This window comes from Triturus cristatus, chromosome 9 (assembly GCF_964204655.1).
Source record: "Triturus cristatus chromosome 9, aTriCri1.1, whole genome shotgun sequence".
Classification (NCBI taxonomy): Eukaryota; Metazoa; Chordata; class Amphibia; order Caudata; family Salamandridae; genus Triturus; species Triturus cristatus.
The window spans coordinates 994,842,612-994,869,147 of record NC_140592.1 but is presented as its reverse complement, the minus strand read 5'-3'; the positions used below and the strand labels follow the sequence as shown (position 1 = coordinate 994,869,147).

General features: G+C 43.8%; 1 protein-coding gene across 1 annotated transcript in view; it reads left to right on the top strand.

Moving 5' to 3' along the window:
- Window positions 1-26,536, top strand: part of TSHR (thyroid stimulating hormone receptor) — a 632,465-nt gene that overhangs the window by 534,017 nt on the left and 71,912 nt on the right. Inside the window, exon 9 of the mRNA XM_085626611.1 lies at window positions 19,579-19,656. Within this exon, the coding sequence (XP_085482737.1) occupies window positions 19,579-19,656 (78 nt within the window). The remainder of the gene's footprint in view (window positions 1-19,578; window positions 19,657-26,536) is intronic.

Below are 26,536 nucleotides of genomic sequence, written 5' to 3'. Positions count from 1 at the left end.
GGTATTGCCTGCCCAACTCCACTGATAAAGTACAGGGGAAACCTCAGGAGAGTTCAGTTCAGGATAGTCAGAGTTTTGACTTGACAGCATGTCACACTAAAGATTTGCAAGGAAAATAGCCGCACACGTCCTTTTCCCACGGGGTAATTATACCTAAAAATGTTCCCAGTTCCTGTCCACAAAGTAGCTTTGCACAATTTTTCACGACGTCCATTGGTTGCGATTCATGGTGTGATCGTGGAAGGATCCTTATCAGCCCAAAAATGTCCGGAACCCTCACGTAATATCCTTGTTCATTGTTAGCTGTATTTCTAAGACTGTCAATATCAAAAACACCTTGTAAATAGGAAGCACTCTTGCAACTTAACATGTCCACACGCTCGCTTCTGTGTTAGCTTGCAACAAGGTTGACACAATTTATTCAATGAGAGAGAATATTCAAACTGTAAGAAATAAACTTTGGTGATAATACTTGTAACAAGAGCAATCATGTCAGTATTTTATTCTTATTCGAAGGAAGTAATGAAGGACAAAATACATTTCTCTAAGGCCTACAATGAAAAATCAAAATACACTTTAAGTCCTGCTTGGGGAAACTACAAAAATCTGCATTTTCTAATGGAAACGTGCTAACCTTAAGACATTTAAGAAAAATAAACACATAAGAAGTCTAATATAAGTATAATTTTACCATTTTCATAAGCATAGTCTAATCATATTTCATTAATAACAGTCAGCTTCTCTTTGCAGTTTCAGATTTACAGTTGAGAAAACATAGCAAGTCTCATTTCAATTGAGCAATCCTTTCAAATCATATTTTTCTAAAAACACATCAATTTCATTATTATTTTTCACATTATTATCAGAACACATTAGTAGTTTTTCTCTCTTTTGTCGTATATGTCTCAACTACACCAGTTTGCGACTCTTTGTGCATGCTTTTGCAATGCAGTTTAAACTCTCAGTGTTCACCGAGACACAATGTAGGTCATATTTCTTTAAGTATGTTTTAGTAATTCATACACAATGAGCAGGATTTGACCAAACAAACTCATTGTTAAATAATCATGCTCCATCACCCACATCCAGCACCCATGCCAGGAACCACAGAAAAATAATCAACAGCAAACTGGACATGAATGCCCAAGTCAACGCCAACAGTGCATCCCACTTCCACCCCTTTAAGATGCTGAGGAAGAACTGTCACTCACAACCTAGTCATCGCAAGTTGGGCCTTGGGAACAACCTCTACAACGGCATCCCCAGTAACTCAGTAGAAGGCTACAAACTATCCAAATATCCCAAACTCAGCAGCCAGACTCATTCTCAACCTCCCAAACAGAACTCGCATCACACCACCCCTCACCTCAGGAATCACCACTGGCTCCCAAAACACAAAAGTGCTTGTTTCAAATTCCTCACGCACATTCAACTTAGGCCCCACCTACCTGAACAGTTGCATCTCCTTCCACCAACCACATACACACCACTACTCCACAGGCTCCTACTCACACACATTCCACACATGCACAGAACCAGATAAGGAGGACATGTATTCTATTCCATCGCTCCTAAAGAGTGGAACAGCCTCCCACTCCACATCAGAACTTCCTCCTCTCTTCTTGAACTTCACAAGAAGCTGAAGACCTGGCTTTTCAATTAACCAACCTACCATAAGCATGGTTAAGCACACACACCTGCTTAGTGCCAGGATACTCTCGCAGGTGATGGTGCGTTTCACAAATACACATAACAGTGAAAAGAAACATGAAGTTCAGCATTAATTTCCATATTGCATACCTCATAGTGAACTTACATGCCCCTTTTTGTGAGTTTACTGCTAGAAGCTGACTTAATGGGTAAAGAAACAACCCTTACAGCAGTACTCACCTCCTCGTCTTTCCTTCCTATTGAGGAGGGTGGTAGTTCAGCTCTGATCAATAATTTGGATACACTACTCCCTGCTATTCTCATTATGTAGGTGATTCACAAAGGCATTTATGAGCATGTAACGAGAACTATAGGAGCACCCTTGTACATACTCTTACATGCCTGTGACAATCGGCCACAAAATGTCTAAATCCGTATTAGTTAAAATACAAAGAGGACACAGTGCTTTCTATTTGCAATAATTGTATATAAATATTCCCTGAATGTTCCTGTAAGAAAATGGATTATCAGTTTAGAAGGATGCGAGCCCTACTAATAAATCCCCAAATCCTGTAAGGTCAAACACCCCCTGGTAGCTATGGCACAGACCAGGCAGGGTTAATATAGAAAAATGTGCATATAGGAATCCTAAAACAGTCAAAAAGTCAAAACATCACTGAATAAAGTCCCCTACGGCCCATCTCTAAAGAGATTAAAGATAAAGTTAATAAGAAAAATGACCCCAAAACAACAAAAATCCTAGAAGGGGAACCGAAGATATGAATTTTGAAAGCTTTGAGACAAAAAGCACCAAGAAAAAGTAAAGCAGCAACCAAAAATCACTGTTCATGATTGACCAAGACCGAGGCAAATTTCAGGCTGGCTGCAACAGAGCACAGGTTGGATACTCAAAGCGGGTCATTCCAGTCAAAGTTTTTACCTCCTGATTCAGTCTTTTGTTATTGAAGTAGGAATGCTCCAAAGGGGGAAATTTGAAGGTTAAATCCGGCAAAGTCCTCTCAAAGCTGGCTAGTTGCTGGATGAGGACCCAGTGTGGCATTGGTTTTGGTGAGAAAAGCTCTGAACAGGAGAAACTCACATTTCTTGCATCAGGTAGATACTTCTCATTCCTACACCCGGTCAAGATTTGTGCTTTTTGACCTAGTCTTAATGATGGAGCTAAAAATACTAAAGCAGGGCAAGCCTGAAACTGTATTCAACCAAGTTGCATCGAAATTGGACACCTGTGCCGCTATGTCCAGCTGAAGCCCCAAGAGTCTTAGAAATCCAATATTTTTCAGACTTTCTGGGGAAGTTCATTTTAGCCACTTCTAAGGCTTTTGACAACATCAGGTACAGCTCTTATGGACCAGGACACACTCCAGCAGAGGCCACTAGCAAGATCTACTTATAACTGGTTTACTGGTCTCTTCAGAAAAAAGGCCTAATGCATCTTGCTATGTCACTGTAGCCACACATGAAGTCAGCCGACTGACCCTTGGAGTCCACTTCTTAGTCCTAGGTACATGTGGGCACAGCTACAGTCCTTCAAGTCTCCTAACAAGTTATAGACAATAGGTCCAGTCCTCGTGTGCTATGCCGCAGGTCCAAAAAGTGCACTATATACCGTGGCTTCATTAGAAAGTTATAAATGCCAACTGAGAATTAGCCAATGTTACCAAGTTATAGGAGTTAGAGTACATGCACCAGTGACTGGACATCAGTGCCCCAGTGTGCAAAGTTTTTAAAAAAGCAGCACCAGTCCACAAAAAAATAGGCTGACCACGCCAAAAGGTGTACTTTCTCACAATTCCCATTCTATTGCCATTTTAGATGTTTGAGGTCGAGTCACAAAGGCATGTAAATGTATGCAAATGAGTACTACAGTCCTCTTTATATACTCTTACATGGCCTATTTGAAACCGCCACATTGAGCTTAAATATGTTTATTTCTGCTTAACTGCAGATTATTACCCCAAAGTATTTTTCATTTATTGAAATTCCATTCAGGTAAAGTCTAGGTCAAATCAAATCAAATGGGAAGAGTGCTCTTTGTTCAATATTTCTGTTTACTGTCCTCACCAATTACATTTATGAGTTCCCCACACAAAATAAGCTCTTTATGGTTTTTTTGCATGTCTGTTCCTACATGAGTGCCCACAACCGTAGAAAACTGCCTTTTAAGTGGGCTGTAAACACAGCATTATTTTGAGGCTTCCGGAATCTAGTCGCATGAAAAATGATACACGAAGTGTGATTCATGGTACTTGCAAATTTATTTACATCATAATTCAATGTTGGAACGCGTATGCAGAATATTTCTCATCAAATTTACATTTTCTTATGCTTGAGCAATGGAACTGCGAGGAGAACTCTGTTTTCTGCAAAGTATAATTTTTAGTGTTACACAGGATAAATGATCAACAGGCAAAGTTTTCTCAATGATTCCCAGAAGTGAAAACTTTACAAGCAGCACAAAGTTGTAAATCTTTCCACAGATCTTTGTGATGGTTGTTAAACATATGTTGCACATCAGTGCTCTTCTGTCCCTTTCTTGTTTTAATGCAGTGCGATCTCATGGCTTGCCATACCATAGGGCAGTGGTTTTCAAACGTTTTGAATGTCCTACCCCCAGTTAAAAAAAACATTGTAGCCCTCCCATATTATTTCACAATTATTCTATTAAATTGGCAATGTTTAAATATGTCTATACTTATTTAAACATTACAATTATGTTAAACCTTTTAAAAAAGCAATCAAATACATGATTGTCAAACAAACTCTTCTGGTTAGGTGTAATGCACAGTGTGATTATCCGAAATGGGGGCGGGAAGGTTTGAAGAATATTTGAAGTCCCCTCCTTTTTGACACATACTTCCAGCAAGATATAAATGACAAACCATGCTACTGATACCCCATTCCAGAGTGGCTTACTGCTGACCATTTGTTTTCAGCTTAACTCAAAGCACTGTTATCTGCATGATGCTTCTTTTAGCCAGAGACTGGTGCCCCCTCCCCTTGGGATCAGTTAAGGTCTCCCTAGGGGGGCCTGCCCCCCAGTTTGAAGACCCCTGCCAGAGGGTCTTTATGAGATGGGTGCTGCCAGCCAATGTTTCCTGAGCTGGACAGCTCCTCTCTTCTCCCGACATCCAGCACTACTACATAAATTCCGATTCGTATTTGCATCCCTCCTTCTGAATCACTCTTTTCCTTTGCCAGTAATCTGCACAAGGACACCCCAAATCAATGTTGCCCTGCTGTGGATTGCCCTTCTAGCAGGGAGTTGGGAGGTATGTGGTGATGTATGCGTCCTGAGTACTTGTCGCAGTGAATTTGTCGAATATGATCAAGGGCTGATTATGAGTTAGGTGGAGTGGAATTACCTCATGGAATGTCGTGCTGCCTGATTCAGAGCAGTGGTTTTTCCACACCCGTTTTTTTTTCCAGACGTGGGAGGACATGACTCGATTTTGACTGGTTGATCAGTTGACACTTTGGCTACAATGGCAGCTAAGTCCTATTCCCATTTTCTCACCCAATGGGAGTGCATGTGTTTCCTATCGCGTTTTCTTACCCATTTGTTCCTCTCCCTCCCCGCATATGTGCTCTGTGTTTGCCCCCCTTCCCTAGCATGCTCTCTGATGCCCCTCCCCTTCTCCTCATTTAAAAAATTGTATTTCATTTTATTTTATTTACTAGGGTCCAGCAGCTGCAGTGTGTTGCTGGGCTGCCCGCTAAGAGACATAGCTACAAATGGTGCAGCCAGTGCAGTAGCTCCTGGGCTCTGAGGGGTAGTGGCCCACCATACTGCCTGTGCTACTACTGCTACTTCAGAGCCTACTGCGGGAGATTGGGGGGATTTGAATGCGCATACCAGGCATCATACAGAAGCATATCAGTAGCGTGATTAGATACATAGTGACAATTTCAAGTAGTGCGGGTTCGGAGGAGGCTTATTTTGTGGTGCAGCGTATGCCGCCCCGCGTGGCAGCGTTCGACTTTGCAATTGGCTGATTGATGTAGGCATACAAAAAGCAATCAGCTAATTACATACTTACTCACTGAGTGATCTCTGCACGTGCTGTACGTTGCCAAGTTCTGGGCCAATACAATATCAGATAAGGAGCTACTGAATCTATTCAGGAACAGGAGCGCAGCTGGCATAGTGAGCTAAGTGTTTGTGTGTACCGTAGGGCTGTTCTGGACCAGTATTGTTCGTGCTACAGAGGACCTATAAATAGGTGTTCCGAGCTCATCAGGGATATTGTGCCCTATTAGAAATAATACGCAGCCCTCGGGGTCAGGGCCGGCTTTAGGGCGGTGGGACCTGTGCGGCTGCTCTGGGCGCTGACCTGGAAGGGGGGGTGGGCACTGACCTCCGGGGGAGCGCTGTGGTTAACAATAATACGCCTGCTGTAAAGAAAAGATCTGTAGTTTTGTGGATAGCTGAGTGGATAGTAAAGCCCGCCTTTATTAGCGCTTTAAAACAAATAAAATGTATTTGAGAGAGGTTCAATGGAGAGATGATGGGCAGTTTTGCCCGGTGGTAGTGAGAGGTGGGCACTAAAAAGATGATTGCACCGGGTGCCACTGGCGCTAGAGCCAGGCTTCCTCAGGGCAGCCACAAGCTCGCGCTGCCTGGAGCAGAACATTCAGTAATCTAATGAGAGGCTTGCTAAAGCAGCGGCTCCAGCTATGTCTGTGCAGACAGCACCTGCCTACACTTTAAAGAGGGGACAGAGATCCCATCCAAGTGATTGCACCCACCTGCAGGGGGATGTCTCAGGACCCACGCCACCCCTCGAGAGTGCTGCCTTCAGACGGCGCACTGACAGTGCGCCGCTTTTTTGTGACACACAGTGCGTCACCTAAGGTCCTGTTTGCCTCTGTGTCTGGCATCTGCATAGAGTGTGGGAGCAGAGGCAAAGTGATTTCCTCATGTAGTTGGGCATGCCCCCATGCAAATGAGTGAACGCCCTCTCAATATAGCGATAGTGATTGTCTTACAAAAGGGGCCACACAAGCTTATGTGGCCCCTTCTGTTATACCGTAGTGCCCCGAGGGCACACAAAGTGGGTGCACATGACCACTGTGCCCCGATCACTATTCAAAATATGGCCCCTGATGTGAAAGGCAGGCAGAGCAGAAGGCAGAAGAAGCAGAACGACCAATATACAGTCATTTTCTCAGCTCATCACTGCAACATTTAGAGGGTCTGTGTCTGATATTTTAATCACTGTTATCCTATTTAATATTACTTGGTTTACTGACAGTGGAACGCCTGAAGGCTGGCCTGCGGTGCCAGATTTTAGCCTTGTCTTGTACAGCACAGCTTTGCCTCACTAAATAATGTTATCAGCTATGAGAATGTACTGCACTTTGCATCACTAAAAACCTGTGAAATGTGGATTCCTTTCTACTTCTTTAGTCACAGCTGCTAAATAGGCCTGTCTCATGGGTGACAAGTAAAACCAGTCATCTGAGTTCTGGCTTTGGAATCAATACCACATCACGTGATAGGACATGTGGGCCCATGCTTACAGCTTTAAAAGATAAATTGCAGGTTGCATAATACTTTTTCCTAAAAAGGCAGGACTGGCTGAGGGGTCAGACTTGAAATGAGGCTATGTGGCTGCTGTGCACTTCCCACCACCATCTGTCCATTTTCCACAGTCCATTTAGTTAGAACTTCAAGTATAACCTTGCTAACATATATGTGTGTGTGTGAGTGCGCGCACACATATTAATTACACTTCAGGTAGTAGTTGGGTTGAGTTAAATCTCTCTACTATATGTATTCTTGCTGCTCTGCTATTAAAACACAACCTCTCTTTACCGTAGAAAGACGTGTAGATGGCATTTCAGTGCCTCCTTGACTATAGTCGTGTTGTGCATATTCATGTGTAGCCATAGATGCTAAGTTCTCCCATGTCATGTCATCCATTAAGCCAGTGCAGGTCTTTAGCCAACAGCATTTTGGAGCATTTGACATTTTGAAGTTTAAAATGGCAAGACAGGACTTAACCATACATGCACAGGACTGAAGTGTACAACGCTCGGTGGTGGCGTGCACATGATTTTGGGGCTCTGTTCATATGCTTTGTAATTTTGTTCCCCATCAAATCCTGGACCGCGAACTTTGGAGCGGAAGTGCAAGAGGCTGCACATAAACAATGCTTATTGCTGCATTAGGGAGAGGGTGGGTTAAAATCGGGTTTACTCCTTTAGAAATAAATCAGGCTTTATTCCAGCTAGAGGTTGGAGCATTCATTATTTAAAGCTGCCTATTGGCTTCAGCTTGTATTGTAATGATCCAGTACAATTACCTTGTTTTTAACACTGGTCAATTGTGGTCCAGGTCACAAGTTGATATCCAAAAATGTGTCTATCTTCCGCTACTCTTTGTCCCACATCATGTGTAAGCTCGCCCTGGCTTTTCAGCCAACGACAACTTTCTGCACACTATGATTTGTGAGTTCATGCATATACTTTTAAGAGAAAAACTGCAAGTACCATAATGTACTGTGATGTTGGCTCAAAAGCCAAGAATGTCTAAAAATATTACATGACACGAGACCTCTTGGCAGCTATAACAGTGGTAATCTTTGGCAGCATCTACTATGCACTGGCTTAGAAATGTGTCATTATTATGTGCCTCTCCACGTGGTCCCTGAATAAAGTGAGGTGAATTGGCAGAAGCAGGAAAGTAGGGGCCAAATTAGTAGTGTTCATTGCCCCTTCACACAACACCATCTCCAAGCTTGAGTCTCAACCCACGAAAAGGCAGGGTCAGGATGCACACACTCGCATCACTGCAGACTTTCACAGTTCTTAGTGCAGGCTTTCACAGTCAGGGCCGGACTGGCTCTAGGCGGTTCTCCGGTGAGTCGCCAGGGTGGGGGACAGTTTTGGACCTCATGGAGGCCATTTTTGTTACCGGGGCCAGTTTTGCAGCGTAGCAGCAATATCAGTCCCCTGTAAAAAAAAAAGCAGCTGCAGTGTTTTCCACGCGTACTCCCCTCCCTTCCAGTCCCCCCCGCCCCCGCGGCTGGTCTGACTCAATTGCCAGGTCAGGTTTGCGTTCACAGTACTTTTAGAGGATACAGTGTATCAGTATATGTTCTCAAAGTTTATTTTATCACTCTTAAACTTCTTGTTATTAGTAGATACTTGTCATTTTGTCTGACTCATTCCTACATGCATGTAGCATGCTGTTACGAGGTGTGCTTGCTGTTCACATTCTGTCATTGGTGATCTGTCAACTCCCAGGACAGGCATTAATGTACTTCGCCAACTGCTCATCATTTACTCAGGGGTGTAGCTTCAGGGGCTGTTTGGGGTGCTACACCCTCCTAATAAATGAGTTATTTAGTAAATAGTTGGGTACAGGAGCTTTCAGTTGGGTATCGTAAGATGTCTTTCGGATTTCACCTGGATTTTTAAATACACAGACAGAAATATGCATGCACTCATCTGTTTTGAAGGTCTTAACCCCTTCGCTGCGGCGCGAATTCCGCCGCAGTGCTGGGGGGGTGAGAGGTGAGCGCGGCGCCGCCATGCTCATGACGGAACCACGCCATCATGAGTCACGGGCGAGCTGTGCTCATGACGGCGTGGTTCCGACACGACTCCGCCCACTCTCTATTTCGCCCGCACAGGCGGGGAATTTGAGCCAACGGCCGCAGCATGACGGAACCACGCCGTCATGAGCACACGCCGCTCGTGGCTCATGACGGCGTGGTTCCGTCATGAGCGCACAAGGGGTTAAAACATGGGTAATTAAAAAAAATACTCGAACGGAAGTCACACCTAGGTTTCAAGTAAGATGGTTCATCATCATAGAAATCCTTATTCGTTTACAATAAACAACCATAAAAGCAGATAAAATCATAAAACATGCATTTCATAAAACTATAAAAATAAAAATTACATTACTTGTTATAACACTATGAAGAGTTAAAAAGGATAACATTTTAATAACCCTACAGTATAATTAAAATCCCTCATATATCACTGCAAAATTTATCAGGTCTGGATCGCCTTGATCTCAAGGCTGCATGTAGGAAGTCTGGGGTAGCAAATAAGAGATGATCGTTTGGCAGGAGCTCAAATACATAAGCGCCCGGATGCGGTTGTGAAAAATTCAGAGCTTCCAGCAACAGAAGGATAAACCTTCTCCTGGGCAAACTAAAATATTTACAAAATAGCACAAAATGTAATATATACTGTGGAGACATATTGTAGCAGCCACAAGGCCCCAGGCTGCCTGGGCAGGACCAACCATTGGGAGAGGCCAAAAGATGGTGCAGAAAATTAAACCAAAATCTTGCCACAAGAGATCTATCCCTCTCATTAGATAAAAAAGATAGATAGGGATCCATAATTTGAACAGTTTTTAATAACATATAGGCTTTTATCATGGGTTTCACCAGCTCTTTGTGTTCCCTTTGCAATACAGGGCATTCAAAAAAGAAATCCTTCACACTTTTAAGACTGAGGGTTATGGAATATTTCTGCCTTACCCATGCTGGGAAAAGCTGCCTTCAGATATGCAATCCAGGGGATTTTCTGCATGTCATTGAGGGACAAAAAGTCAGATAAAATCAGTCTGTTCGGTTGGGAGCCCTCCCCTATCCATATCTTGATCCAGCACAGCAAGGGCCTTAGAGCAGCAAGGTCACCAATATAGCTTAAACCAAGCTCTTCATGTACAGAGAAAGCAGGGGTACTGTGTGGGACCGACAGAATACGTCTTAAAAACATATTTTCTGAAAGCTGGATCTTATCGGCCATTATTTAACCCCCATGCCTCACTGCCATATAGCACCTTAGAAACACATTTAGACTGTCCATGAGCCCAACCTCTGCGCAGAACTAACTATTGCCTTGTTGATTTGACCAGATCACATCTCTTTCCCTCTACTAGTGGTTGCCAGCTCATGTTAAAATCGTATAACACCCTAAGATGGAACTTTTGACAGGGTGTGGCTCCCCACTTTAAATGTTAAGGATCTAGTTGACCCAGGGCCAGTGACCATAACATGATTTTGTAAAATTGACCTCCCGGTCCAAGCTATCCATAAAGGAGGCAAACTTATCTAATAATTACTGGAGTCCCACCGCATTACGCGCTATGAGCACTGCATCATCACCGTATAACAAGACAAGCACCAATCTTGTATCCACCCTCGGACAATCAGCCTGCACAGAGAGCATGGCCTATTCCAGGCCATTGATATAAAGAGTGAACAGAAAAGGTGCGTATATGCAGCTCTGACGTACTCCCCTTGTAGTACTAAAATGCTCAGTAAGATCCCCCCGCAAGTACCTTCCCACAGAGAGATTAACCACTCCTGAGGCGAGATAGCCGGGAGACGTAATTGATTGATTTTAAAGATTACTTTTAAAATTGTTGTGTTTGGATAACGGGTTGCACTGTTTTTAAAGGATAAGCTTTTAATTGAAAATCGCTTTTAAAAAACTTTTGCACAAGACCCCAGAACACTCCCCCACCTCACCTGTTGAGAAACTCCCCGCGCTGCCGATCTCAGGGCTGCGACGGGTCGGAGTTCTTGGCGCCAAAATCGGAGCGAGTACAAGCCACGCCCACCGACGCAGGCCACGCCCCCTTCACTACACCTTAAAAGCGAGAGGAACACACGCCGCTGTCAGAGATTAACCACTCCTGAGGCGAGATAGCCGGGAGACGTAATTGATTGATTTTAAAGATTACTTTTAAAATTGTTGTGTTTGGATAACGGGTTGCACTGTTTTTAAAGGATAAGCTTTTAATTGAAAATCGCTTTTAAAAAACTTTTGCACAAGACCCCAGAACACTCCCCCACCTCACCTGTTGAGAAACTCCCCGCGCTGCCGATCTCAGGGCTGCGACGGGTCGGAGCTCTTGGCGCCAAAATCGGAGCGAGTACAAGCCACGCCCACCGACGCAGGCCACGCCCCCTTCGCTACACCTTAAAAGCGAGAGGAACACACGCCGCTGTCAGAGATTAACCACTCCTGAGGCAAGATAGCCGGGAGACGTAATTGATTGATTTTAAAGATTACTTTTAAAATTGTTGTGTTTGGATAACGGGTTGCACTGTTTTTAAAGGATAAGCTTTTAATTGAAAATCGCTTTTAAAAAAACTTTTGCACAAGACCCCAGAACACTCCCCCACCTCACCTGTTGAGAAGCTCCCCGCGCTGCCGATCTCAGGGCTGCGACGGGTCGGAGTTCTTGGCACCAAAATCGGAGCGAGTACAAGCCACGCCCACCGATGCAGGCCACGCCCCCTTCGCTACACCTTAAAAGCGAGAGGAACACACGCCGCTGTCAGAGATTAACCACTCCTGAGGCGAGATAGCCGGGAGACGTAATTGATTGATTTTAAAGATTACTTTTAAAATTGTTGTGTTTGGATAACGGGTTGCACTGTTTTTAAAGGATAAGCTTTTAATTGAAAATCACTTTTAAAAAACTTTTGCACAAGACCCCAGAACACTCCCCCACCTCACCTGTTGAGAAACTCCCCGCGCTGCCGATCTCAGGGCTGCGACGGGTCGGAGTTCTTGGCGCCAAAATCGGAGCGAGTACAAGCCACGCCCGCCGACGCAGGCCACGCCCCCTCCCATCCCACTAGAAAATGTGCCCTCCACGAACGCGCAGCGGACGCGCGCAGCAGGCGCGACGATGGCGCGCCGAAGGTAAGCCAAAGGTAAGCCCGTCTGCGCCCGTCCGCGCCAAGACCGGGCCCAGGGCCATATCCCTGTCCAAAATAACCCCGACAAAATACAGTGGAAATACTCCAGCCAGGAACTTCGAGGGCTGAGACCAAACATCACATGCGCTCAAATAGAGCCACACAAAGAAGGTAAGAAATGTCTATCTTGCCCACTCACATTCGACTTTCTTCCCGTTAAAAATATGGATAAAACCGAGATTCCAAGATATAGAAACCATATTTTGAAAACAGGATTGATTAATGCTAGGTCATTGGTCAAACATAATATTCAGACAGCCGAAATAATAGATGAACAAAACATTGATATATTTTATTCATTACCGAAACATGGGCAGATGAGGCTTCAGATGCTGATCTGGCCTTAGCGATCCCGGAGGGATACTCTTTCTACAGAGCTGACAGGAACATAAAACGGGGAGGAGGGTTAGCAATCATAGCGAAGGAAAGTTTCAGAATTAAAACATCACATAAAGGTAGCACCCCAGACTGCGAAACATTAACCTTCCAAATAAAAATCACAAACAACTACACGTTTAATGGAATACTAATATATAGACCACCTAGTGCAAAAACTCCCTTAATAGACTTGTTAAGTCCATGCCTTGAATCTAGTGTGTCATGTCCAGACTATACCATCTTAGGTGATTTCAATCTGCATCTAGAGAAAAATTCAGACCCCAAGATAGCAGCATTCATTGATGCAATGGCAAACTTCGACCTGGAACAGAAAGTACTAATAGGTACCCACAATGCCGGACATACGATAGACGGTATCTTCACATCATGTCAGGGCCTAGACAAAATTGACACTCTCCCAATCCCATGGTCAGACCACAAACTAGTAAGATTCACACTGGAAATTAAAGAGGACACTGGAAGGCCGGTGGAACATATTAAACAAGCAACCTACCGTGACTGGTCTAAAATTGACAACCAAGCATTTATAGAAAAACTCCAAATATCCCAGCCTACATTAGACGACAACAGTAATATAGCCTGCAAACAATTTAATGAATGGATAGAGAAGGCAGTCGATCAGACAGTCCCACAAAAAAAGGCTACTCTTAAAAGAAAAACCCCCTCACAACCCTGGTTCTCAGAAGCTCTAAAAACACAAAAACAAACATGTAGAAGAGCCGAGAAAAAATGGAGAACTAATTATGATACCCAACTCAGACAAGAATACAAAGATACCCTAAACAGCTACAAAAAACTAATAATAGCAGAAAAAAGTAAATACTTTGTTAAAAAGATCAACGAGTCAAAAAACTCCAGCAAAACCCTCTTTGATACTGTCAAAAAACTATCAAAGTTCGAAAACAACAACCCAGAAGCACTGTCATCAGAATTCTGCAACATACTAGGAGAATACTTCGTGAATAAAGTTTCATCAGTATACGATTCTTTTAAAAACCAGAACACTGAGACAATAGAAGAAGACACATCACAGCCACCAATTCAACAAGATCAATCAGTTTTTAAATTTACACCACCTACAGCCGAACAGATTGAGAAAGAGATACACACTATCAACTCAGGCAGCCCAATGGACCCTTGCCCACCCAAAATAATGCAGGTTTGTTCCATACAACTAAGCCGAATTTTGGAAAAATTATTCTCCAAAATTATCAACACCAATATCTTCCCAGATGATTGGAAGATGATATCTATCAGGCCACTACTGAAAAAACCCAACCTAGATTGCGAAAATCCCAGCAATTATAGACCCATAGCCAGGATCCCTTTTGCCGCAAAAATCTTGGAGAAACTGCTAAATAAACAGCTATCACAACATCTGACGGACGGAGATTGGCTGGATCACTCCCAGTTCGATTTCCGGGTAGAACACGGGACGGAGACGGCTCTGATTACAGCAGTGGAGGAGCTTAGGCAAATAATGGACAATGGATCGAAGGCCGCCCTGATATTACTCGACTTATCGGCGGCCTTCGACACGGTCAGCCACGAAATCCTTATTACACGGTTAAAAACAGCATACATACATGACACAGCATGCGCTCTCACAGCCTCCTACCTAGAGAATAGAACTTTCTCAGTAGAATTAGGAGAAGCGAAATCCAAGCTGTTCAATCTACCATGCGGAGTCCCGCAGGGCTCATCGATGAGCCCTACTCTTTTTAATTTATATGTAGCTCCACTTGCACAAATAATAAGGAACAACGGCTTCACTCCTATATCCTACGCCGACGACACCCAAATTGTGGTGTCAATAAGCAAAGAGGTACAGGACACAGCAGAAAAATTTCAAATCTGCATGACAAAAATCAGTCAATGGATGAAAATGAATTGCTTAAAGCTAAACGGGGACAAGAGTGAGGTCATGATACTAGGAAGAGACACAAACATATGGTCCCCCATATGGTGGCCTAAAGATATGGGAAGATGCCCAGACTCGTCAGAAAAGGTAAAAAATCTAGGGATCATGTTAGACACTAACCTTTCTTTCGACGCTCAAGCCAGCAAACTAGCTTCGTCACTCTGGTACATTCTAAAAATGATTAAAAAGATTCTACCGTACTTACCGTATGATTCACGCAAGACAGTGGTGACAGCACTAGCCTTGTCCAGACTGGATTACGGGAACGGCTTATACGCCGGAGCAAGGAAGAAAATCCTACTTAAACTGCAACGCCTGCAGAATGCAGCAGCCAGGTTGATACTAGGAATACCAAAGTTCGAACAAGTAAGCCATAAACTAAAAAATCTGCACTGGCTACCAATTGTAAGTAGGATACACTTTAAATCATTATGCTTAACGTACAAGGCACTAAACGGAATTGGATCACAATTTCTAAAAACACATCTGCAACTATATGAGCCAACAAGATTACTCAGATCCAGCCAAACGAAATGCATCAGGGTCCCTAGATTTCGGAAAACTAACTGGGGCGGAAGAAGCTTCCTGGTACACGCAGCAAGAATATGGAACCAACTACCACTAGAGATAAAAACTAGTCCATCCCTGAAATCCTTCAGAAAGGAAGTTAAAACATGGCTCTTCTCCACACATCTGTAGTCAACATCATCAGACCCAGTGGTATATCTCAGCGCCAAGACGCCCTTGGGCAATCGCGCGCTATACAAATAGATAAATCAAATCAAATCAATCAAATCAAACAGCCGATGTACTAGCATGTAAATTCGATAAAAGAAGATAGTTTCATCACTGCGCAGTGGGAATTCTAGGGAAGTGAGCCCCTCTGAGGGGGTAGGTCAGATGAGCAACACTACTGGTGTGGAGTGGAGGTTCAGTGAAGGACAACCAATTGTCCCTCTCAAAACAAAATTAAGCAAATGCATTTAGGATTCAAAAGTGAGACTATATCCTTTTTTTAATTCCAAAAAGTCCATAGTGTTAGAGTTTCATTGCTAAGAATTATGGTTTGCCACCTTGTCAAATGCGTTTTCAGGTCATAGCTACATTGGAAAATGAGACAGTGTGTACAGTAATCAGCTGTTTGGTTAACAAGTACCCTTACTGGATCAACACGAAAAAGGCCCTTCCCATAGCACCAGGTATCAGAATAACATTCACAACTAGTCACAGAAATAGATGGGGTTCCTGACACTTTTTGGGAGTTGGCGGTGGGTGACAAGGTGGCACTGGCAGGCCTAGATTATGTTGTCGGAAATAAAGTAGTGACATTTGAAGAAAAGCTGAAGGACAAGATATGCCAACTGGAAAAGGAGCTGGCCGGGGCATTTACCGTTCTCGCACTAGGGGCCCTTAGCAACCTTACTACGTCACTCGCTCACTTCTATCTCTTGAGCTGGCACCCACTTTAATAACGTTTTTTAGTTTTAATTTGCCTTTCTAACATGGCCGTCAGGCATGTTAAAACAGTAAATTAAAATGAGAAAATGTTCGCAATGTGTCATGGCACAGGCATATGAGTGTTACAATACACACTTCTGCATTCATCTGGACTTATGCAGCCATCTGCATTGTGACACGTTTGCATGCACCGGAAGCTGTCTTGGAATGGGTCTTCTTTAATCGAAAACCCATTGCAAGATTTCTGGCCACACGTGCGTTTAGTTGAAACAGCAATTTAAAAAGCATTAGCAAAGTCAACGGCTTGCCGTTTTAGAGCAGGTGCTAAATACAACATGAGCAAGAATTGACAACTGTTGAACACATAAATAAGGTGGAGTGATACGGGCAATTGGTCCAAGATTGTCACTCTAGCAACCTAGAGTTCTCCTGCAGCTTCACACACTGCCACCTACAAGCAAATAGTTTGGGGGTTGTGGTACAGATTAAAGGTCTGGTGTACTTCCAGAATGAAAATTGAAACTTGAATCTTTTGCTCGAACATCTTAGATTTGCAAACCAGGGAACGCGTCCTATATCCAATGTGCCCCTTCTACCCAAGTCAGCCAAGAGCATCATGAAATTCTGAATCCTGGGTAAGTTATCATGGAGTAGTGGAAATCTGGGACCATCTGCTGGAGATAGCTGTCAAGGACACAGCAGCTCTGTTAATCTCTTTAGACCCCTCGGCTACTTGTATATCAAGGAAATTCACACGCTCATTCAGTCGCAGAAGATTTATGGTAGAATGCCCCCCTCCCCTCTCCCTTCCTTTTGTTTGGGTCCTTTTTGATCTTCGCTCTTTCTTCTCCCCTGATGAGCAGCTATCTCAGAGAGTTGGCAGAGGGTCCCAGATATCGCCTGTGATTTCGAAATGCTACAAGACCCCTCAGTGCTTAATTTGAGCCAGTGGTTTCAGGTGGGGTCCATCAGCACTCATTTTTGGGTACCGGCATTTATTTTTCCTCAACAAACTTTGAACCAGAGCTAGAGAGAGAGAGAAAAACATAAAAGGGGAAAAGAAGGAGGAAGAGAAAAAAGTAAGAAAGGGAAAAGGCAGAGATGGAAAAGAACCTGCAAGAGAAAAATAAAAAGGCAGGCCGTGACTTCTAGTGGATTAAAGAGGCATGAGGTGGAATCAAGACTACTCAGCTTTGATATTCGGCACCCTGACCTTCGATAGCAGTGGCCAGAGGCTTCTGAACAAAAATTTGGGCTCCAGTACTTACCGTGTTAGAAATTAAGCTCTGAGGACCCCCTCTATATCTTCAAAAGCTGAGATCTTGTGTGCGACTCCAGTGCAGACAATGATTGTATGTCATTACATTGCATAGTAATACCACGCATGCCATTACAACGCGGGTATTAGTACGCGATGTCAATGACATCGCATGCCATTACATCGCAAACTATTACCACGAATATGCCTTTACCACGCATGCCATTACAACGCAAAGGCATGCGCGGTAAAGCTATATTTGCGGTTAGTTTGCAAGGTAAGTTACTACCCTACCCCTACACAACCCTCGCCCGCCCCCCAGTCCTCTCCCTACAATTACATTACACTACCCTACAACACCCGCTGACACTACCCTAAAACACAACACACGCACACTACAGCACTACCATAATCCCTAACGCACTTCACTACTCAAACTCCACTACACTACCCTAAACCACTACACTAAACAAACTCTACAACATTACCCTAAACCCTAAAACACTACTACACTACCCTAAACTCTAAAACACTACACTACGCAAACACTACTACACTACCCTAAACCCTAAAACACTACACTACACAAACACTACTACACTACCCTAAACCCTAAAACACTAAATCACTACACTACACAAACTCTACAAAACTACCCTAAACCCTAAATCACTACAACAATACCCTAAACCCTAATACACTACATTACACTACAAAAAAACACACTAAAACGTTAAAAAAAACACACAGAGCACTACTTTTACACTACCCTAAACCCAAAAAATTAGCCCCCACCCCAAGCGCAAACCCCCTTACTTCTCTCCTCTCCAGCGTCGCCGTCGGATCCCACTTCCTCCTTCCTGCTTGCTTCACGTCGTTGTGAGGAAACAGCCTGAGTTTCCTCACAACGACTTGGATAGCCGCCGCCGCCACATTACATCGCATGCGTTGTAAAAGCGCATGCGATGTAATGGTATGCGTGCTTTTACCACGCGTTGTAACATCGCATGCGTTGTAACGCATGCGATTTAATAGCAACGCGTGTTAAAACCCGCGTTGTAATGGCTGTTCCCCGCAGACAATTACCCTGATCAAGCATCCTTGCAAGCTGACTTTCTTCTCCACTTCTGGAACTCTGCCTTGACCATTGGAAAATTGAAAAAGAAAATATGTGTGAAAATAACAGAGGCCAACACAGCCAAGACAGCAAACCCAGTGGGCCGAGTACCCCCCATAGAAATCTCTTTCACTTTTTGGGGAAAATCGCTATTCAGGCTAAAATAAATCACATGATGATAAAATAACAGCGAAAGTGTGTGCGCGGCTTATAGACACAAACCCCTGTAATTTAATATGGTGCAATTGAGGCCTCTCATGCCAGGGAATGAGAGCATAACCTCTCTTATGGCACAATGTGGGTTATTCACTACCATTTTGCGTGGGCGTTCACTTGGCCCAAAGTGGACGCAAAGCAATGGAATACAATGTATCAATCAACATATGTAATCCATCATATTAAAAGGCCTGCTGGTGCAGTAGGGAATTATGCAGTGCCGCACATGCAGTCTGTTAACCGTGAGTAAATCTAGGCCTATATTGGAAATCAATTGCGAAAGAGATCCTTTTAGAGATTTCAAGATTATCCTGTAAATGTATCCACAAAATGGCTCCCATGGATCTCCAGGAAGATTCTCCAGGTGTTTCAGGATGTCAATGGCAAAATAGGTGTCCACAAAAATACATTTTCCCTTGAAGGTTCAAAAATGATTCACTATCAGATCGCCCAAGATAAAGAAAATATTCCACTAGAAAGTACATTGTGTTGCACTCCTCAGTTACTATCGTAAATGATGAAGGCTGCCCAGAGTTTCCATGGTAACCTGATGCGGTGAGATAAACATCATGTAAAAATGGCTTGTATAGTTAAGTGCATTTAATTCATGCTTCAATTATGAAACCATATGACAGAGCCATATTTCTGATCAGAAACAACCCTGTGTGTTATTCATAGGTGAGCTCTCAGGCTGACTGGTAGATATTGAGGACATCCCTGTGTTTGATTGGTAGTTGGTGAAGACAACCTTACATAAATTTGACATGGAATAAATAACGTGGGTTATGTTTCTCTGTAGGTATCTGCACAAAAACAAACACCTCAAAGTTATTGATGAAGACGTATTTGTTGGAGTACACAGCGGCCCGACACACCTGTGAGTACAGATGAGAACATTGAATAATGTTAATGCTGTTTTAAATAGATTTTAAGTTTCTTTAGAACATTGAAATGTTTTGAGCTCCTTTGAAGACTATGGTCTGACTCCGGTTTAATATTGGTTCCCATACACATTCTGCTTCAACATTCCAATGCTTGCCATCTTGAGTTTTTTTGTTTTTTACGACATTTTATCCTCTGTGGGTGGAATGTTCTAATAGTGTGAAAGACCTGTTGTCTCTACATATTCAGGTTGATTCCAAAGAGCTGGTACTCCAAGCACATTGACAAGATCATTCTACCAAAAATTGACAATTTTTTTCAAAGATTCTTCTCACGGATTTTGAACATGGCCATTATTTGAAAAACGCTGGCCTCAGGAGGTGCTCTGGAACATGCCGCTCTTGGATTCTTATCTACATATGAGATGCTTATATTATATCTATGTTTCATTAATAACTACACATTTATTGGGACAAGCATGTTTGTATAAACATTCTACACAAATGATTACACACAATTATGCAAAAAACATTAAAGGAAACACACGAGTGAATGAAATATTAAAGAAATTTACAAATTAAAAAATACACGCAGAGACGTAACAAAAATCTAAACAATTCAGTCTTATAAGCAGCTCAAAAGTTCTGCTTTTAGGGTTCTACGGAGTTTTAATGTTACAATTCATAAATGATGCCTCTGTGCTTGTGAACACAAAGAAAAAAAAAGTAACATGAGTTCCAGACTATATTGAACACTCATGGATAATGGGTATATTCCAGCATGAAGCTTAAATATTTATCATAACTCTCTTTTGTTTTTATTTTTGTCAAAACTCAATCTGGACCTTCACAATTTATAGTGCATATTAGGATCAAAGATAACTGCAAACAATATTGGTCATCCACACCTCTTTCTTAACATCAACCACATCTCCAAAGATACTTTAGATGTGTCAAACATAAGATAGGATTGAGATGGGTCTTCAGCCCATGCATCTTGGTTGTTATATATTACCGTGGTTCACTGAGCTCATATTTTTTGTAATAATTCCGAAATTTCTTAGTCTTTTCTGACCGAGGCCCCATGTCCTGAAATTGTGACCGCAACATTTTTATCATGTCGTGGCTAATAAATCAGAGCAAGAGCTCCCACAGGACTATCTGGAGAAGGGTGTTCCCACAAGAGCGAGATGCCCAATGGAGAAAAAAAGATCCCTCGGCCAATCAGATCTATTATTTGAAGGAGTGTGCCCATGGGACTCCCATGAACCCACCAACCAGACATACAAATATTTTGAACCTTAATTTCTCAAAAACTACCATGTGGATTTATAACACATCACATAAGCATGCTTTCTGGATAAAGATCTAGCTTTCTGCTAAGTTCATTCAGTTTTGGATGTAGAGTTGTTCAAAAATACCTATTAGAAATTGCATGGGGAAATTACGTTTTGGGACCCTGCCTTTTTCTTGCCCCCTATTTGATGGATCACCCTGAAACTTTCAAGGAAGAAGCTGAGGTGGATGACATTTTTTTAATGGAAAGTTTTGTGAAGATTCATCAAATGGCAGCAAAAAAGCAATTTCCTATTTTAACAAGGTCTTAACTACCCAGGAAGACTAATACATGGCCACAGTATAGCCTTTTTATAACAATTGTAATTTTAATGGAATCATTGTACTGAGAGATTGTATACTTGTACTCCATAACTGTGATTTTTTATCTTGTGATATTTGTAAATATCAATAATAAATATTACTGTGCAATTTTTTAAACTTTTTTTTTTCCTTTGTGTTTACACTTAATCGACACTTCTTAATACAGAAATGCTCTATAATTAATTGCCTAGGAAGTTATTGTTTCATTGTGCTTAACTACCCAGTGCCAGCCCAGGGAAAGGAGCTCAGGGAAAGTGGCCGTGCAATCCCTTGCTGTTTTAGAAATAGTGGCCATGGGATATGGGGTCCCAGGTGTCTTTTAAGGTTCAGTGAGCGGGCTGCCTGTCCCCTTTAATTTTGAATCAGCCCTGGGAGATGTGGTCCCCAGGGTCTCAAAGAGACTCTGAGAGGAGGCCCACGTCCTGCCTTCCCCTACATATGTAAATGTGTCGCCCCCGGGCTCTAGCCAACACCAGGGAGTGTTTTTCCTTTTTCAAGCGCAGAGCGGGGGAGACTCCGCTTTTTTGGAAAAATTTGATCCACTGCTAATTTGCAGTTAAAAAAACTGTTTTTTTTTGGCCCTGGGGAGGCGGGAGGGGGAGGGGCCGACCTCTCATCATGCCAGGGGGACAGGGTATCCTTACCTGGATCAAGATCTTGCTTTCTGACAACTTTGGTGTACATTTCTTTTCAGCACCCACTTCACTGATCATCCTGAAACCTTCCAGTAAGAAGCTGAGGTGCAAAAAGTTTTTTTTGAAAAGCTTCTTGAAGAGTTGTGAAATGTTATTAGTAAACCAAAAAACATGTTTTTCCTATGGGAACACAATCCTAACTATAACTACCCAACGCGATTTATATATAACTACCCAATGTAATATATATATTACTAAGTGGCGGTCACCACTGGGTATCTATAGTCAGGTTTGCTGTTCCGTAGGAAAAGCATTTTTTGTGTTCCAGATAACTTTGGCCCTGTTTGACGAATCTCCACGAAACCTTTCAAAAAGGTGCAACGTTCTGACTAGTTTGTGCTTGTAAATTTTTGGGGTGATCTGTCAAGCAGGAGACTGAGAAAAAAGAGGGGTCCCAAAACACAAAATCCAAATGCATCTTCAATAGACTTCTTTAGACAAAAACTACTGAACAGAATTACACCAAATTCAACAAGAAGCTAGATCTTGGTCCGAAGATTGTGCTTTTTGTGATTTGGTGTTAAATCCGTTCAGTAGTTTTTGAGAAATTAAGGTTGCAAAATAATGGTATATCTGGAAGGTTAGGTCCACAAGAGTTTCTCAAGAATCTCATCGGAGCGGCAATTTAAAATTAGATCATTCTAATTGGCCGAGTGAGCTTTATTTCTCTTAGGCCACCTTGCTCCCTCAGGAGCAAGCACTCTGATTGGCTATCAGCAACATGAGAAAAATGATACTGGCACCCATTACAGGACTCGGAGACTTAGACACCTATCCTGAAGATATAAAATAATAACAATATAAGGGGGATGAGTAGAAATAGCCTGGCCCCCAAGGCCCCAAGGGGGGACGCAGGAGGAGCCCCCTAGGGCCGCAAAAAAATTATTTGCAAAAAATGCAGCGATCCTGCAGGACTCTTGCAGGATTGAAAAGAAGGGCCATATTTATCAATGGTTGTGTCACTTTTGCACCACGCATCAGGGTGTAAAACCAAAGCAACCCTTCAGATGCAATTTGTCAAGTCATGCATAGCCACCTTGCTTGGCCCTTAGTAGCATGATAAATCATGAGTTACGTTGCAGTGCCCCAGGGAGGCGCTCCATGGGCTTTACCATGCAAAACCCAAGGATTTTGATGCATTCCCAGATTTGGTATAAGTGGTAGACCTGGGAATGTGCCAAAAACTGCTACGCCTCCTCAGGTGAGGCGTAACAAGGTGAAATATGTTTATTTCCCCTACTTTTTACTCTTTCTATGTGCGCTGCATTCCACAGCATTCATAGAAAGGGGAAAATGCCAAAGGGACTTATTTTTGAGCAGGAAAGAGCCCCTTGTGCACCAAAATAATCCTGCTATCAATGCTGGCACACTTGCACCAAGGTGCAAGAATGTCTGCATTGGCGCTAGTAAGCATAATGTGCATCAGTGCTGGGAAAAGGCAGGAATGTGCTGTACAATGTTAAGTATGGTGCATTCCTGTCCTTTCCCCATCATGCAGTGCAGCACAGCAAGGTGACCTGCAGCGGTGGGTTATATGATGATAAATATTGCCCGTATTATGTTTATGCCCAGGGGATGCCCACCCCCAAGGGCTGTATTCATTAAGGCCCTCCAGAGCCCCAGTGGAGCTTACAACTGGGGTGAAATATGTTTATATGTGGAGTGGGGCTGCACCCTCCCAAATCCTCCAGCAGCCTGGGGACCCCATCCCCGGGGCCGCTTGCAAGCTATGTCCCGGGGATCCCAACCCAGGACAGAGCAGACTTTTGATCTGTTTCCCTGTCCGTTTCAACAGATCAAATTATTGCTCCCACCCCAAAGGGAGCAGCATTAAGACTTGCTCACTGCGGGTCTGAGCAGTGGCAACTCCAGCTGTATGTGGGGAGCCGGCTGGGCCGCGGAGGCTTGGGGCTTCCCCCACAGCCCTCACGGAGAGCATGGTGGGTGCCCTGGGTGGGCACCAGTATACTAAACTTTAACAGTGCAGGGCCGTGGGAGATAGTGTCCCCAGGATCAAAATTAGTCTGGGGAGGGGGTTGTGTGGCCACTTTCCCCTAAAAATTACACTTGGCCATCGGGCATGGGGTCCCCGTAGCGGAAAATAGCCTGGGGAAGGGGTCAGCTGGCCTCCCCCAAATCACGCTGGACCCAAGGGGATGGGGTCCCCACGGCTAAAATTGGCCCAGGAGGGGTGGCCATGATCACCCCCTTTCCTTTACTTAAAAGAGTGTCCCTGGGTGAGGGGTCCCCATGGCATAGCAAGGCTCCGGGAGGGGGACCATGCAGCCTCCCTCCCCTTTATTTAAATAAGTGGTCCTGGGGGATGGTTTCCCTGAGGCCAATAACAGTTTAAAAAATACACGGTCCCAGAGGATGGTTACCAAAGGGCATAAAGAGGGTCATGGAGGGGGCCGCACTGCTCCCCACCACTTTATTTAAATAAGCGCCCCTGGGAATGGGGTCCCTGGGGCCAAAAACAGCTACAGGAGGTGACCCGACAAGGCTTGGGTAGGGGTGATGTGCTACACCACTCTCCTTTATTTAAATAAGTGGCCTTGCAGGATGGGAGGTGGGCTGCACACCCCCCATTTATTGAAAACAAACAGTCCTGGCAGGAGGGGTCAAAATCGGTCTGGGGAGGGGACTGTGTGCCCCCTTCCCCTAAAAATTACACATGACCATAGGGGATGGGGTCCCCATAGTTGAAATAGGCCAGAATTGGCCTGGGAGGGGGCCACAATCGCCCCCTCCCCTTTGCTTAAAAGAGTGGCCCTGGGTGGTGGGGTCCCTGGGCATAGCAAGGCTCAGGGAGGAGGGCCATGCAACCTCCCTCCCTCTTCTTTATGTAAATAAGTGGCCCCAGGGGATGGGTTCCCCAAGGCCGATAACGGCTTGAAAAATACACGGTCCTAGAGGAGGGGGACCCCAGGGTCAAAAGAGGGTCATGGAGGGGGCAGCATAGCCCCCCTCCACTTTACTTAAATAAATGACTGGGAGATGGGGTCCCTGAGGGCGATAACAGCTACAGGAGGGGGACCGCGTGGTCCCTCTCCCCTTTATTTTTACAAATGGCCCTGGGGATTTGGGGTCCCCAGGGCACAAGAAGGCTGGGGGAGGTGGGCTGTGTGGCACCCCTCTCCTTTATTTAAATAGGTGGCCTAGGGGGATGGGAGGTGGACCACACAGCCCATCTCCTCTTTGATTAAAAACAAAGGGTCCTGGCAGATGGGATCCCCAGGGCCCTACATGGCTCCAGGAGTGGGGCAGTTTGGCACTCCTCCCCTTTTAACATATATGCACAGCCCTAGGCGATGGGGTCCACAGTGCCTAAAGAGGCTTGGGGAGGGATGCTGCATGCCCCCTCCTCTTTCATAAAAAGAAAGGCCCTGTGGGTCAACAAGGCCAGGACCTAGGACCAACCCGCTGCTGCGCATGGCCAAAGGCTGTATGCAGTATGGGATTTGCTGTGTTTGAGGTGGTCGAACGCAGGCCTGGCTTGTGGCTAAACCCACACCGTGCACGGCCTAAGGCAGTGCACAATGCGATGTTGCCTGCATGCGGAGGTTTGGCCACAGGCCCTGTGGACAACCCCCCCCCACCGTGCACAACCAAAGGCCCAGCATAGTGTGGGGATGGCTGTCTTTACTGGAGTTGGTGCAGGGCCTGGCCACAGGGTCAGGCCGGGGTTGGCTGCAAAGGCCGCAAAGGCCATGCGAGGTGGAGGGTTGCATTTACATATGGTAATTACATTTTACTTTAGTGACAGCATTAATGTTTTGAACTAAAATAAACACAGAAATTCACAAGTTATTTTTAGCAGAGCTAGCTGTAACTTGTGCTGCAATCATGCACTGTTTATGACCTCATACATTACATCACTCATGACATGTTATATGACATCATTTATGACATCACTGATGACATATTAAATGGCATCATTGATGACATCACTGATGACATCTCTAATGAAATCATCCAACCTGCTTTTGAACCCATTGCTCTATAAATGGGTGTAGCATTAGAGTTTAGAAAATAAGTACAAAATAGCTCAGAAGAATATGAGGCATCATTAATGCCATCACAGAAACAACTTCTATGGCTGTGGAAAGCATGGGTTATGTGCCACATCGACCCTATCCCATGCACTTCACGGGTAGCGTAGATCACATTAACAATCAACCACAGATATATGGGAAACCATAAATGCATACTGTGTTCAATCTGTATACAACTGGTCAGAGAAAGCCAAGTTCTTAAAAATATTGTTCCATAACAAATGCCCTACTACGTACTTCTTTAATCTGTAACAAACCCCTGGCAGTATCCAAATCTAAATTGAGAAATGAAGTTGATATGAGTACATAAGTGGGTACTGTAAACAGTGTTTAGTCTATGGAGAGAGTTTACCCCGTATCACACTGTTTGAAGAAAGTGAAAAACTCATGAGAAATACACTACAGCGTATTAAAAAGATCAAACTAAGAACAGTGTAAACTCTATGTAACAAATGCCAAAAAAAGAC